The sequence below is a fragment of the Hermetia illucens genome, chromosome 1, assembly GCF_905115235.1.
Source record: "Hermetia illucens chromosome 1, iHerIll2.2.curated.20191125, whole genome shotgun sequence".
Taxonomy (NCBI): domain Eukaryota; kingdom Metazoa; phylum Arthropoda; class Insecta; order Diptera; family Stratiomyidae; genus Hermetia; species Hermetia illucens.
This window is the reverse complement of record NC_051849.1, coordinates 135,939,814-135,955,746: the sequence shown is the minus strand read 5'-3', so window position 1 is coordinate 135,955,746 and position 15,933 is coordinate 135,939,814. Positions and strand designations below refer to the sequence as shown.

Sequence of the window (15,933 nt, the reverse complement as noted above, 5' to 3'; positions counted from 1 at the left end):
TCCCGCACCATTCTAAGTATATAACTAATGCACGCTCCTTTTCAAAATAATATGTTGTGGAACAATCCGAGAGAAGCGTAAGTGAGAAGAGAAGCGTTGAACCACATTGCCAGATACCGGCAGTGATGGGTCGCACAGATGGTAAACCATTTAATTTTAATGGATGACATAAAATACTGAGAAACAAGTCGGGAAACCGGAAGCTCGACGCTTCAGGTACGAAAGGTTTTGTGTATTTCTTAGTACGTAGCACGTAATATATCCATATATTATGTGAAAGTATCCACTTGATATGATTGATATGGTGATATTGACATTCATAGTCTTCAATTTTCAAAGAAGCAACAAATTTGAGGTATTATAACTTTGTTAGTAATACTGCGATTTCCACCAAACTTGGTAAGATAATGCTCTATATTATAGTCTATATCACTGCAAAATTTCATGATACTAGGATGAACTTAAGGGGGGTTTCTAACCAATTACAAAAAATTGTAGTAATATACTATTATTAACTTTATTTAAACAGATATCGGCATGGAAGGTATTTCGGAGCCCAGGCACCATATAGTGGCAGCCTCCAGATTTTTTTCAGATTTTTCGGTTTGGTAGTTTCTGAGAATGGCCCCCTTAAAGAAGTGATCACTTTCAACCCCCCGCGCTCCCCACACTTCCAACGAATGTCAAAACCAAGATCGGCTTTGAAAAGTACTAATCAAGACCTTTCATTTGATACCCCACATGACTATATTTGATGAAAAAAAATTTTACACCCCCCCTTTTGCATGTATGGGGACCCCCCTTAAATTCGACGTAAAAGGATGTAATTCACTGTATGCGTGAGCGTTCACAGTTCCCACTTTTCCACCAAATTTGGTGTCAATCGCTATAACCGTCTCCGAGAAAAATGCGTGTGACGGACAGACAGACAGACAGTAAACTGATTTTAATAAGGTTTTGTGTTTACACAAAACCTTAAAAAAGACCTGAAAAATAAATAATACTTTTTACTGAAAACTACAGTCTTGCATTAAATGCAATCAATAATTAAACCCCTGAACAATTAATTAGCACTTGTTGTCTTTCCTTTCTTTGAGTTGTGCCATTTTACGAGTCATCCAGGGATGGCCTGGATTAAGAAACCATATATGAAAGGAGTTGGCACCATTGGAATATTTCTTGGCAGGCTCCAAAAATCATCGAAATCATAATTGTAGTTTAAAAGTTGGACTATGTAATATTTGATATCAGGAAAATAACCATGTTTCAACAAAAGGCCTTTCACTACCAAACCGAACTCACAATTTATGCCATGAATCAGGGATCACAATGGTTGGTTAAAATAAGTAAACAACCCATTTCTTGAATACAAATCCATATTTCTCAAATTTTATTTTTAGAAACAAAAAAATAGTAATTCTTTCTGAAAATAAAATCTTCCAGTAGTTAAATTATTAACACAACACAGGGGTTTACAATAAGAAAAAGAAAAATTTTATGAGTCATCAATAAATAAACAATACTTTTTAGATCCACAATAGTCGTCATTATTTTGCAACATCCTTGTCAGCCGATTTGATAAGGGCAGCATGTACTTTTTGAACAATCCTGAATTAAAAATAAGCCACTACTCCAAAATGAAATTCTGCAGCTCAGTCAAATTTCGGGTAACTTTCCCATTCATTTTCGTTTTTGGCCATTCCAAAGCATTTTTGATGGGCGTTAAATCAGGGCTCCAAATGAAATTATCCGCTTCAGTAAGTAGTACAATTTTGGCCTTGTAAATTGGTACGATGTAATGTTGCAGAATAAAATTTTCACCAATTAAAATATACTTGACAATATGCCGTGCTTTCCAGTACGATTATTTTGCTCACTCCATTGGCAGAAATACATCCCCAAACCATCAAGCCCTTGTCACCGGACTTAAGGATTTGCTTGTATATTTAAAAGATGACACTTTATCATGGATGCGCCAAACGTACATCTGGCCATCATTATACTTCATGCGAATCATTGATTCATCTGTCCAAAGTATTTTATGCAAAAAGTTTTACGGTTTTGTACAATATGTCCTTACAATTTCCAGATTTGCTCTATTTATATATTTTTTTACATAACTCGACCATGTTTTCTGCCTTTCAAAGCCTTCTGCGAACAGTTAATGGTGTCGCTTTCCTTTCTGAAACAAGTAGATTTAAAATTTTGGAGCAGTGGATCTGTTGCCAGATGCTTTTCATTCTTGTTGTTGTAATTTTTGATTGTTCATTGAAATATCTACGCTCGGCGCGTCCATCGTCCTTGTAACTATTGACAACCTTGTATACGACCGCGGGTATTTTATTAAAAATTTTGACACTTTTTCACATTTATTGTGAACATTAATAATAGCTTTTCGCTGGCCAGTACTTAAGGGCACTCCAATCGGAATTTTTTAGTCGAAATTTCTAATTAACCTCAAAAAATATGTTTTTATATAAAAGTTATAATTTAGACGGAAAATCGTTTTTTTTGTAGAGTGCGGTGCGCGAACTTCCTTATTTGAATTGCGCGCCACACAACGGCCATTAATCTTACGAAAGTCGACGTGTGCCCATCCTAACGGGCGCAGCCTAAAGTTTTTGTATACAGTTAGTTTAGTAACGACCATGTAGTGGACAAGAGAAGCGCGTGCGGTCACCGTGGCGACTTACTTTTCTAACCGTTCGATTATTGCAATTCAGCGTGCATTTAGGAAAAAAATTAAAATCGTGCCTGCAGATCCTGTTCCTGATTGGAAATCGATTGCTCAGTGAGTGGACACGTTTATGGATACTGGCATTGTACGTAAAAAAAACCAGGGCCTTCAAAATTCACCTGGGCTCCAGAGAACGTCGAGAAGGCACGGAAGGTGACTTTGAAATCGCCAAGCGATCTGCACGCAAACATTCAGTTCCTCTTAGGATTTCTGATCGCACAGTAAAACGAATTCTTCGTGAAGACCTAAAATTTCATTCACACAAACTGACAGTGTAGCAAAAAATACACGCGATTTCAATTCACGAAAAAGGGCTTGTGACTTTGTTTAAACCTGCCTCATGATACCCTCGTGTTCTTCGGCAATGAGCCCCAGTTTCATCTGTCAGGATGCGTTAATAAACAAAGCATGTGATATAGGAGTGGCACGAACCCCCGCGATCTTCACGAGCATGTATGCAGAACGTGTGACTGTTTGGTGTGCATTATCGAGAGCTCTGTTTTTTTTTAAGAAAACGACAAGGCAATTAATGTTACTTCTGACCGTTATTATATCCAGATGATTGAAGAATTTTTCCTTCCCAAACTTGACAGAAGAAATCTGCGGGATGTGTAGTTCCAGCGAAACGGCGCCATAGCTCACATGGCTCAACCATCAATGGCTCTATTGCGCGAACCTTTCCATGAATGTCTTATTTCTTTCAGGGGTGATCTCCATTGCCACCACGCGCGCCAGACTTAGCACTCTGTGATTTTTATAGGGGGATATCTCAAATCCTTAGTATATAATAATCGAAGGCCATTATCCGGACAAAGTGAAACAAAACTTTCGATTTCGACTCTCTCAATCAACTGACCAGCACGGAAGTCACCTTCAAAATATTATTTTCAGTAAGCAATTAAAAAAATCTTTAAATGTACCTCTATATAAAAATAGAAAGATTAAAATGACATTTCCAATAATTACTATTTTATGATCTTTTCAAATAAGAAAGTTCCCGCGCCGCACCCTGTATTAACTAATTTTTTTTAATAAATATTCTTTTTTTTCGTTTCGAAAACAAAAAGTAAGCAAAACGTCTATTGTTGTAACTCCCTCCACCATCAAACAGCAGTGGAAAATATTCATATACATTTCACCTGCTGTAAGAAACTGTTATATAAACATTCTTTGAAATATACTTCTATGCTTCCCGTTATGCGAAGCAAATCTAAGGTAATGGGCTTGTTTACTTATTTATGACAACCACTGTATCTCAATTGAAATGGAAAAAATGCTGTGAAAAATCGAAATGATCATCTTTGATGAAACAGATATATTTTTGGACAGCTACTCACTTAACAACGTTGAAAGAAAATGTCCATTTTCATATATTAATAACATGCATCTTTTCTAAAGCTTAAAAAGTGTTTCATTAGTTTTCTCGACTATCCACAAAAATATAAAAAACGCCAATTATCATTCCGCTGTACGTTCAAATATTCGGAAATTCGAAAATGTCTATGCTTCTTTGATTATTAAAATTTTGTTACCATTATCTACGGCACAGCTCCAGCGAATTATGCAACTATGAGTTGTTGGGTGTGCAGTTTTATGTTATGTATTGATACGTCTTCGCTTTTTATTCTTTGCCCACTTCTATTGGCATTAACATCATTAAGATAAACTAATCAATAGGCTAAGCGGATTAAAAATGTGCGTTTTCTACAAGTTGTGGTAAAATCGCGTAATTGACAGTATGGGCAGAAAAGCTGATATTCCAGCAGAGAGAAAGGTGGTGAATGGTATAAGTATCGAGGAAATGCCCGATTATGCTAAAAAGGTCCATGCAGGAAAGAGCTACCAACCAAGCCTATGGTGGAACTGTAAAGGCAAATGCAAAATCACGCAGAGAACAGACCGGATTGTGGGTTCGAAAATTATTGGAGAACCGCAAACCAACTTTTTGGAGACCAATGGAATCTTTTTGTCCATTCGAGCATTGAAGCATCAATATGCTGAAACTAGTCTATAATTATTTCGTCCCAAAAAAAGGGCAAAACTCATCAGAGACAATGAAAAAGAATGAAAAATAATGCAAATTCAATAATTCAAAGTATTTGCTATTACAAAAAGTTGCTGCGAGTAATTTTAATCCACTTTGAAAACATTGACAGATCAGTTTATTTCCGTTCTGCGACGATGAGGGGAAAAGTACTACCCTTCCTGCGTCCAAGTAACCTTCAGTAATGGTTTGGGGAGTAGTAGTAAACAAAGGTCCTGAACCATTGCACTTTGTGGAAGCCTTACTGCCAGCAACAATATTTAAAAGTCCTAAACGATGGTCTTCTGCCATTTAAACAACGAATGGAAGTAAAGATTCTATAATTTTTACCCATTTAGAAACACGATTTATTTCACAGTTGAAAAGGAAATAAATCAAAATTTTCTTAGTGTCCATAATACAATGCCACTGCACTGCAGCACAAAATTATAATAATAATCGTTGGCGCAACAATCCATATTGGATCAGGGCCTTGAAGTGTGTTAGAGCACTTCATTGACAAAATTATGCAATCTTTTATTATTTTAATAATTGCGTTATGTTAATACTTTATTGCCACAATGGAGTATTATTATTTTTAATAGACATTTAATACTGTAGTGTGTAAACTTCGTTCGCCACGTGGACACTACACTTTCGAACAATATATCGTTACCACCTCGCCAAAATTGGACATCAATAAATGCGCCTGGTATCCCTGGCGAAACCGAGCTAAAGTGAAATTTGACGAGCGACTTTAGGACATTCATTTGATCATGAACCTGTGATGCATTAAAAGTAATTATAGATCCATTTAGAAAATTGATTTATTTTTTTGAACTAAAACTAGTAAAAAAGAAATGTACGATTTTGACGTGGTGATAGTAACGACATGTAAACATTTTATGAAGGTTTATTTACTTCTGATTCAAAACTCGCACGAAACGGGGAATTTAGCAAATTTGTTAGTACTCAGACGTAATAGATTTTATCAATGAAAACAACCATGAGTTTGTACATCTTTTAGTGAACGATTTGGCCAATACTAAGTATTTATTATATACTATTATATAATACTAAGTATTTTTTAGAATTACAAACCCGACAGCAGAGGAACGTCTAACAAGTATACCAGGCATCAGTCAGTCATTTAGTAGCAAGTGGACTCGTTTTTGGAATTAAGTAAATGCATCGTTATGAATTGTTTAAATAAATAAAAAAACTTATATATGGAATATGAATAGCTAATTGTCAAACCATTCACTAGCGCAAGTAACTAAACTAAAAATTACGAGCTGTATTATTTTTGGCGCTTGGAAACTACAGCGACGAGACGCTAGACAGCCAAAAACCCTTTTAATTTTTTGTTTCCTATTCAAACAAGTTTTTTAAACGTTTCAGTATATATACAATAATAGTATTCAAGATTGAGTAAGTTTATTTATTTTTTCCTAATAAAAAAAGTCTCAAACGTGGTATTTTTGATTTTTTTAAATTAGAGCAACCCCTAAATAACTTAAGGTTTTAAACGGCTAAACATGTACAGTACGTTCTCGATTTTTAAAACAAAGTCTATATATACTATTATAATCCAACAACATTTTAAAATGCATCCTATGCAGCTGACATGGGTCTGCGATCAAGCTGAAGTCCCTCATTCGTCTGATGCCGCGTCAAAAATGTATCGAAGCTAATGGTGGCCATTTTGAACCCTTCCTACAATTTTTATTTGATTATCCGAATGTTATGGTTATTTTAAAGATTTTCTATCGTTAATCTTGATGATTTCATTGATCTTTGCGAAAGTTGTAAGCGTTAAAATATTTTAAAAACAGTGTAAAATCTTCACCTGATATATCTGGGCTTCCTAGTAAATGATGTTCTAACGATTTCAAGTCTCGCGGCCCAAACGGTTATTTAAGGTTGTTACAATGGCCATGTGATATTTTTTCCCGATTTTTGATGTAAAAAAAAAGAACCATCAAAGGTTGCACGGTAGACATATAGTGAGCTTATCTAATGCGGAACCAGTAAAGCAAAAGGTAGAATAGATAACTGCTAAATACGCAACCAAGTTCCCGGTTTTCACACAGACGTTAAAATGTTTTTTTTTATAGTTCGGAAATCGCTCAACAACAAACTATCATAATACCAATGCAGTGCAACAAAAACATATTTTTTGTGAACATAGAAAGATGTCGAGTTTGGCACAAATAAACAGCATTTACGGGAAACTTTGTTTTTCAATTTTAGTTTCTAAAAAAATGCAACAAAAACTCGTCATCCGCTTGAGGAGGTATACAACAAACGAGCGCCGTCAAAAACTACTTGCGAAAATTGGTTTAAACGTTTCAAAGATGGCCATTTCGACATCGAGGGGAAGGAGCATTCCGAAAGATAGAGGGAGACCTTCTCTACAATATTTCGAAAATGAACCAGACTTCTAAAGATTGATGAATGTTCAACTGGTATTAACCTAGCGGGATTAAAATATATCCTGCATCCTTTGCCTTTACGCAGCATTTATTGTATATAAAGCCTTTTGTAATGTAGCAAACAAAAACTCCGCCCGGGAAACATGTTTAAAAGTTACACTCCATTATTAAACATCTACACGTCCATACTACAGCGGCTGCCTGACATCGAATACAGTGGGCGTCAAATGTTCATACATCAAGTTCAATGAAAACAAGTCGGGAAACCGAAAGCTAGACGCTTCAGGTATGAAAGGTTTTGTGTATTTCTTTGATAAAGAGATTTGGGTGTGCATTTGTCCCATTAACATGTAGCACGTAAAATATGCATATATTATGTGAAAATAGCCACTTTCAAGTGATATTGACATTCATAGTCTTGAATTTGCAGAGAAGCGACAGCTTTGACCTAGTATTACTTTGTTAGTAATAGTGTGATTTTCACAAAATTTGGCAGGATCATGCCCTATGCTGTAGCCTATATTGCTTTGTGATTCTAGGGTGAACTTAAGGGGGGTTTTCCTGGCAATTACTAAAAATTATAGTAATGTACTATTACTAACTTTATTTGAACAGGTATCGGTATGGAGGGTATTTCGGAGCCTAGGCACCATATAGTGACAGCCTCCTGATTTTTTTCAGATTTTTCGGTTGGGTAGTTTCTGAGAATGGGTTCGTTAAAAAAATTACCACTTTCAACCCCCCGCACCCCCCACCTTTTCAACAAATGTCAAAACTAAGACTGGCTTCGAAAAGTACTAATTGAGACCTTTAATTTGATACCCCACATGACTATATTTGATGAATAAAAAATTTACACCCTCCCTTTGCATGTATGGGGACCCCCCCTTAAATTCGTCGTAAAAGGATGTAACTCACTATATGCGTGAGCGTTCACAGTTCCCACCTTTCTATCAAATTTGGTGCCAATCGCTACAACCGTCTCCGAGAAAAATGCGTGTGACGGACAGACAGACAGACAGACAGACAGACGGACAGACAGACAGACAGTAAACCGATTTTAATAAGATTTTGTTTTACAAACAAAACCTTAAAAACGTCTTTACTTAGCCCACTTTTGTTTTCATTCAAGATAATGAACTGGATAAAGATAAAATAATAATATGGATAAAAATTTTAATTCATTCTATTTTACAATTCGACGTCTACAGGACGCATATGTAATGATCGGATCATTCAACAACCATATTAATGAAATCATGAGGAACATTATACGGGAAAGGTTTATAACCTAACTTCATATCCATGGTGACCATATGATTCACGGCGTTAAGGAGTAAATATTAACAAAACAGAATTTTTGACGACCAACCCCAAAGAAACAGGCTCTACCACTGTCAGTGGCAGTGACCTGCCCAGAACTGAGCGATTTAAACATCTCGGATCAATGCTATCAGCCAATAGTCAACTGCATTATGAAATTACTTCCCTCATCAACGTAACTTGGATGCAGTGGCGTTTCACAACTGGACTTCCTTGTATCAACACATCATTGTTTCTGAATGCTGGCCGACTATAAAAGACAATGAACGGCGACTAGACGTAATGGAGATCAGAATGTTGCGTTGGACAAGTAGGGTAACACGCCATCGATAGTGGAAAAAGTGCGAGAGAGGCACCATCAATGGTATTGTTATATAATTTGCATTGACGAGACTTCACTTTAGTAGATTGGTCTCATTATTGAGATCGATGAAAAACAATCAAAGACGAATCATAATAGTTACCTAATTAACAGAATAACAAGAAATTCACATTGTTTTTTTAAATGTAAATTCTTCCTAACAAGCAAGGAACTCCTTACATCTTTATAATTACTTTTTTGTTAATTAGTTAGTCGGTTAGTCGATTTTTCGTCTTTAGTCGCATTGTTGAAAAAAGGTTAAATTTGTTTAATCGAAAACCATTTCCCTTTACAAAATTAAACTCTAAAATATTTGCGCCAATAAGAAATTTGTAATCTGAAATCATAATCAAATCTCAATTTTACCGAAAATTACAGTTAAAAAATATAATTTTAATTATTTGGATAGATATTTTCCGGAAATGAATGGACACTTCTCGGGAACAAAAATTATAAGTTGTTAATTGCAGATTTAAAATTTTTGTTTGCAATACCTGACACCGAATGACGTCGCTGCGACCCCAAAGTTCGCATTGGGGCTGTAAATGGATAATGCGGATTACAACTAGTGCTTGTTATAACAGGCGTAACGCGAGTAGTAGAGCAACAATGAGAAGCTGAGATGGCTGAAAGAAGCATTTGAGAAACCACATAATGATAGCGATATGTTTATGTATAGAGTTATGCATTTTATTTTATTAACATATAATGGCGATGCTGTTAGTAAAAAATCTAAGCTCGCAATTGTATTAGTTGCAAAATAATAATCAATAACATAAATAATAAAAAGGCAAATAAGCACAAACACACGGTATATCTTTATGGTTAATAGTTCATTGGTTAGAAAGTAAATTATAAGTTCCAGTACTACCGATTATCACAGATGTCAATTTAAACTCGAATGTTTTGACCGGAAACTCGAAAAATGAAGAAAACTTTCAAAAGCTGATCAGGAGGCATAAAAATTGTTGGAATATTTTATAACAGAATTTCGAAAATTGTATAGAGGATCAACAGGATTCCAATGGTTGTGTTTATAACCAGGGTTTTTATGTTCAAGACGGTATATTAAATATATGGCCAGGGATCAAGTTGATTTGACGGAATTCATCAAGTCTGATTTTCGAAATAAAACCATAAGGTTCGGAAAGTCATTCTAATGGAAATATATACATCCCTGAAATTAATTGGTATAACATTGGGGACGCTTAATCTAAAAGTTTTTGAAAGTAAATTTACAGATGAAACCCGATTTAACGTTCAACTTTCGTGTGAGTAATTTGGTACACTTCGACGATCACTTCAAACTACATACATGTTAAAATTTTAATATACACACTATTCCTTATTTTAATTGGTTTGAAAATTGTGTGAACAAAATACTAAATTTAACTTTACACCTAGAAACAATCGAGAAGAAAGAAAAAAAGGAGAAAACAATAGACCAGCAATCGTTGATCTGACGTCTATGATTTTAGGAATCAATTGAATCACCTTGGAAACCTTCTGTTATAACATTGTGATACTGTATTTAAGTAAGAACGAATGAAGTAATAACGTTTTTGCTGTGTTTTAACATAGTAACCATTAAAAAGCAAATTGTAAAGCATTTGAATTGCAAACATATGGGAGGCACCAAGAAACACGATGAACTTAAGCAAAATTTCAAACTCATTGAACGACATAAAACAGTCGAAAAGTAAATTGTGAAATGAGAATACTGGATAAATGAAATGATTCCTTTGAATGTCTAAAAGCCCCAACTAGTTGAAATTGTATTATTCCTTGAGTTGCACACTGTTCTCGTGTGTATAAGATGTAAGTACATAAATACTACATAAATGATATACATATGCATGAAAATCAGAAAATCCAAATAAAAGAAGCGCAGCTCTGGCTCGTTGTTGGTAATCATAAAAGTTACCAAATAACAATGCAAAATATTTTCCCACAACAGCAAAATGCATACAAGTATAATTAAAGATTTCATAAGTAAGTACCAATGAAAATATGTGTATGAGAAAGTAAATTTTTTAAAAATTTAGAATAGAGAATGTATATTACATGACTTCCATATAACTATACACACAGCCAATTAGTAAAGATGTTTTCTTAGTGTAATTTCGACGGAAAATGTTTCTTAATAATTTAATTAGGCTTTATAATTTTGAATTTGGCTTGCCGAAAACTCTATAGCGCTCAAATAGAAATAAAAACTCTAATATATCAATGATTTTATGTAGCATTGTTTTTTCAAATAAAGGAAAAACCTTTTGCTCCTTTTTAAAACCAATTTCATACCAGATTGTTGGGGATTAGTTAAATCTTGTTGAGTGGTTGTGGAAGGATTTAAGCTGTTTGTGGAAACCGAAGTTTGGGATATTTCCAGCGCTTTGCTTGTTGATGGTTTTATGATTGGATTCTGAATGACAGTACTAGTAGAACTAATAGTAGATGAAGCTGCACTCGCACTTTCTGCAAACGTAGCCAAATAAAAAATTATAGATCTTCTGTATCTTCTAGGAGTTATTGAATGATTCATTTTCTAAAGATAGTGAGAGGAGGATTTAATTCCGACTTCTGATCCAATATTGGCTAATAGTACAATTTTCAGCCTCCAAATTTTAGGTCTGTATCATTCAAAAAAAAAAAATTATTCATTTCAGACTGTGAACTAGATTTCAAGAATTTCGCGCTTTTTTTTAACTCCACAATTGGTGAGTTGGATGCCTCCATAACGGATATTTCATGTTCTAGTACTCTACAATAAAGCTGAAATATTAACTGCCAAAACGTAATCGTATTGGATCAAAAACAGATTATCGTCCTCTACCAAAATCATATAACAAAAAGGACATTTTTCACTAGGAGACTAATGTAACATATCAAATCACTACTTGCCTTAATCAGAAAAATCAGGAAAATTAAACAAATTACAAAGTAAAATGTGAAAATTACAGTCTTACTAAAGAATGAAACAAAAAGCAATTCTATACATATGAAAAACGCACTGAATTTGTGCTATTAGTAAACTACAAATGTTGTGTCTTAAGAGCTAAGTCCAGAAGTAAATGCCATTGTATTACAAGAAATTGTTCAAATTCGACTGAAATTTCGTTTGGCTTCTTCCTTTTTTCTCAAAAATTACATATCTATGTGTCTATTATTATCGAATTTGAAACAACTTCCGAACTAATAAGCAACTATATTGAAACCACTTATACCGATAACTACAAAAGATTCTACATTCTACGAAAGTCCAAGGAAATTATTACTCAAAACAAAATATACACAACTTTTTCAATGGTCAAAGACAAAAATAAAAATCACTTTGAAAAAAAAAGTAAGAGTTCCTACACAATTCTAGAAGTCCAAAAACATCTTATTTAAAACATTCTAAAGCGAAAATAATTCTTATTTTTCGAATAAAAGTCACTATTTTTGAAGATATTATCTACTTATTTTCCAATACAATATCAAACTAACAGCATTTCATACTGTATTTTAATAAAGTGGAAACATAAACACAACTTACCGTTCAGTGGTGATGAATTCATTGGTTTGGTACCAGAATGCGTTTGCCGTCGGTATGTCATTGAAATGGGTTTCGATGCCTCATTAGCTGACGACGAGCGTTTCCGCGACATTGGACCAAAACCATCATCTATGTTTTTTGACGAAGACATCGCACTAAATAAAAAAGGCAAACATTCAGTACAGATAATTGTAAAAATGCGTAAGTTTTATTAGAACTAATTCCGGTCTCTGCTTGACTAGACATTTTTTTCACATAATTTCAGCATATCAGGCATATTTTACTAGGTTTTTTTTTAAATGAAGGCGCTTATTCAATTGTCCTTTCGTTTTTCTTAACGATCAATGTAAAAAGGCATGACTATTAACAAAGTCACCTTCTCCACGGGGTTGTTTTGTATTGATATATTGGCAAAGGTGCCGTTTTTCAAGAATTGTTGGGAATGAAAATTGTCCGCTTATCCAAAAACTGCAATAGAAGATTGGCAAATTTTTTGAAAAAAAAAAAGAACTGCCTTTGGATATTGAAGAGATACGAAAAAAATATCTTTTGAACTAGTAGATTGCAGCTGCGGAAATTAGGTTAACTTAGATTAAGAAAATGAGAATGCCGCAACTCTAAGCACTCAAGCCTGCTATCTTAAGTCCATTGAACTATTGACTCACTGTTGGTTTGGGATGCTTTTCCAGAAATTAAGATTCTCTAACCAGCAAAGGAGTGGATAGAGTTAAACTCCAATATATTTTTTTTTTAATTTTCAATGCGAAAATGTGGGTGTTTATGTTATACAACGACTGTCTTCGCGAAAACTGTTCCAGAACCGACCTCATATACTCGTTTTGTAAAAAGTAATATAATGTAAAAATGCCATCCTAGCGATGTCAAAATATTCATAAAGATTTTCCCTTACTGACTGAGTTCAAATTCCCTATTTAGCTGAGTGAAACTTTGAGACTTCACCCTTCAAGGTAGATTTAACACTGGACGACTGACACCAAAAGCTCAAGTACCCGTTTGCTACAGCAGATATATACAATAGTCTAATTTCACACAGGCTAATAATGTAAGCACATGGTAGAATAGAGTAAACCTGTTGGTTTGTTTCGGAACATTTTTCTATCGTTGTTTAGTAGGACTAACTCGAAATAGCAACTATATCAAGTTGAAGATGGTAAAAAAGGAAACAAAATTGCTCATTCATCTTCCTTTTAACGGTTATTCATGATCTTGCAGCAATTTATAGACGAGTTATTGATTTGTAATCGAAATTTTCCATAATGGAAAAATATTACTATATAATAATATTTCTTGCTTTTCCATATTGGTTTCTTGATTCATTCATTTCCTTAGTGTTCATTGCATAAATTTCACGTCGATAAAAACGTTTTATAAAATATTGAACTTTGGAAAATTCAGAAATTAAACAATCGAAATTTTGCTCAACTTTCTTCCCTTCACGTTTCTGCAAAAACGTCTACATTTTTCAAAGGAAGATTTGATCACTTCATGATATATAACTAACCGGTTTCAACAGAAGAGTTCCATTTGAAAGGCACATTTTGTGTAAGCAGAGACTAAAGTGTTTATGTAGAGAAAGGGCAGTCTAATGTTGAAGAGAACCCATTGACAGCTACACGAGAGCTCGTACTGCCACAATTGATCGAACAGAAATACAGAACCATCAAATCAAAATATCGGAATTTATTTAGTTTGATTACTGACTGCAGTGTTTGCTCTACATGTCCTAAAACATATATCATAGATAATGGTTGAGATTTGCAATTCCACACCTATAGAAGTCTCTTCTCTCCAGAAGAAGGAATATTCTGAAGTAATGAATCTAAAGTTCACATTTCAGGTCAGTTGGAAAAAGCGCTTCCCTCTCTACTAATGACCAGTGGGTTGGAAAAACCAAACAAAGCTCAAAAGGGGTTGTAGTCATATGAAAAAGGATTCATATTGGTTTGCTAATACGGAAAAATTCTCTGTTCAGTATATACAGCTACAATCAAATAGTCAGGCGAATATAACTCTAATTCCACTTACTACAAAACTCTCTGATAGCCAAGATCCAAGTCCATATAGTAAATAACGTAATTTATTTTCCATTATTAGAATAAAGTACCTTATTATCATTGTATGCATATTTTGCGCAATAAGCGAGTCCTCTGTTTGCATCCATAATTCGCCAGCACCAAGGGCACTATGCCGCCCAACTTCCATGAAGAAAAAGCATTGTGAATCACCACACCTAAAAGTATTTTTTTTAAATACTTTTTGCTATTAATCAGAAATTCTGTGATACCTCCTTATGGTTGTTAGATAAAATTCCACACTAGCTGGCCGATTTTCGCCAAGTGTTGTTGTTTGAGCCCCAATTCGGACTAGAGTTACTGATTTAGTCGTTAGGCATACATAATATTTTCCGACAAGCCCCTTCTCTTCGGCTATTCCTTTTCGTTGCATTTGGACCTGCCAAACGTGTTCTGAAATCAAGCAGAGAACTTTCGTCAATTATGGTTAAGAAAAACAATTGTCTGTTTCATTTTTCGTCACTTTTCACAAATAATTCAGTGACAAGCTATTATATTATCTCTTCAATATTAAGACAACGATTTAATTGACGGTTTAACTTTTATTTAAATCTTTACCTGATGTTAATAACGATACCATCTCACCTCATATTTTTTATTATTATTATTATTAATTTCCTACATTGTTTTCGAAATTTACCGAAAACACTATAACCATGAAATGCCACAATTTATCATTTACTATCTTAATATAATGCTCTTTAATTATTATAAACTATTATAAATAATTATCTTGAAGTTTTTAGGGTTTGACATTTAGATAAGAATACATTGTTCCCGGAACTTCAATCTAGGTAGTAAACAAATAGGTGCTAATTCAACGTTTATCACTGTTTCGTTAGAATTCATTGTTACTTTGTAGTACATACTATGCTGACGATTTAACTTGTATCTAAATTGAGAAATGCAAATATGAGAACTATTAATTTTTTCAGAAGGAAACTTGAAACTTTTCATCATTGTATCATCAAAATGCTGATTCAGTGGGCTCTCATATTGCAATATGCAGTCAGGGAATGTAGCAGAAAATACAATCGCCTTGTAGTAAAAAATCCATTTAAATTAAAGAGGCTAAAAATAAAATCACGCTTCCACAAAATGTCCAACTGATCACCCGTCGTCTGAAATGCACGAGCAAAATACAAATAGAATACGTGGTTGCTGCCGCTACTGCAGAAAGCTTCAATCAAAACAATGTCTAGACGACGCAATGTAACCGCTACGCGACCAATTTTTAAAGCGGTGTCAAGCCTAGGCAGCGTCGTCATCATTCTCATTTCCCCAATTTAATTTTACATATTTTCTGTGTTTTTGCAAGCTGGGTGAACGTTTATTTTTCAAAATAGATGCATTGTCGTGCATCCCGCACCACCCACCAGCTAACCACTCAAGATACATTTGAATGGAAAACAAAAAAATATTTTAA

At 34.3% G+C, this 15,933-nt stretch overlaps 1 protein-coding gene across 7 annotated transcripts in view; it reads right to left on the bottom strand.

Moving 5' to 3' along the window:
- Positions 1 to 15,933, bottom strand: part of LOC119654665 (insulin receptor substrate 1-like) — a 120,408-nt gene that overhangs the window by 26,477 nt on the left and 77,998 nt on the right. For 5 of the 7 annotated variants that reach the window (XM_038060161.1, XM_038060203.1, XM_038060178.1 and 2 more), the window contains exons 3-6: positions 14,720 to 14,900; positions 14,540 to 14,665; positions 12,415 to 12,569; positions 11,181 to 11,354 (exon numbers count right to left, since the gene is read on the bottom strand). In XM_038060161.1, the coding sequence (XP_037916089.1) occupies positions 11,181 to 11,354; positions 12,415 to 12,569; positions 14,540 to 14,665; positions 14,720 to 14,900 (636 nt within the window). The remainder of the gene's footprint in view (positions 1 to 11,180; positions 11,355 to 12,414; positions 12,570 to 14,539; positions 14,666 to 14,719; positions 14,901 to 15,933) is intronic. The other 2 variants (XM_038060195.1, XM_038060212.1) reach the window with 1 other exon arrangement.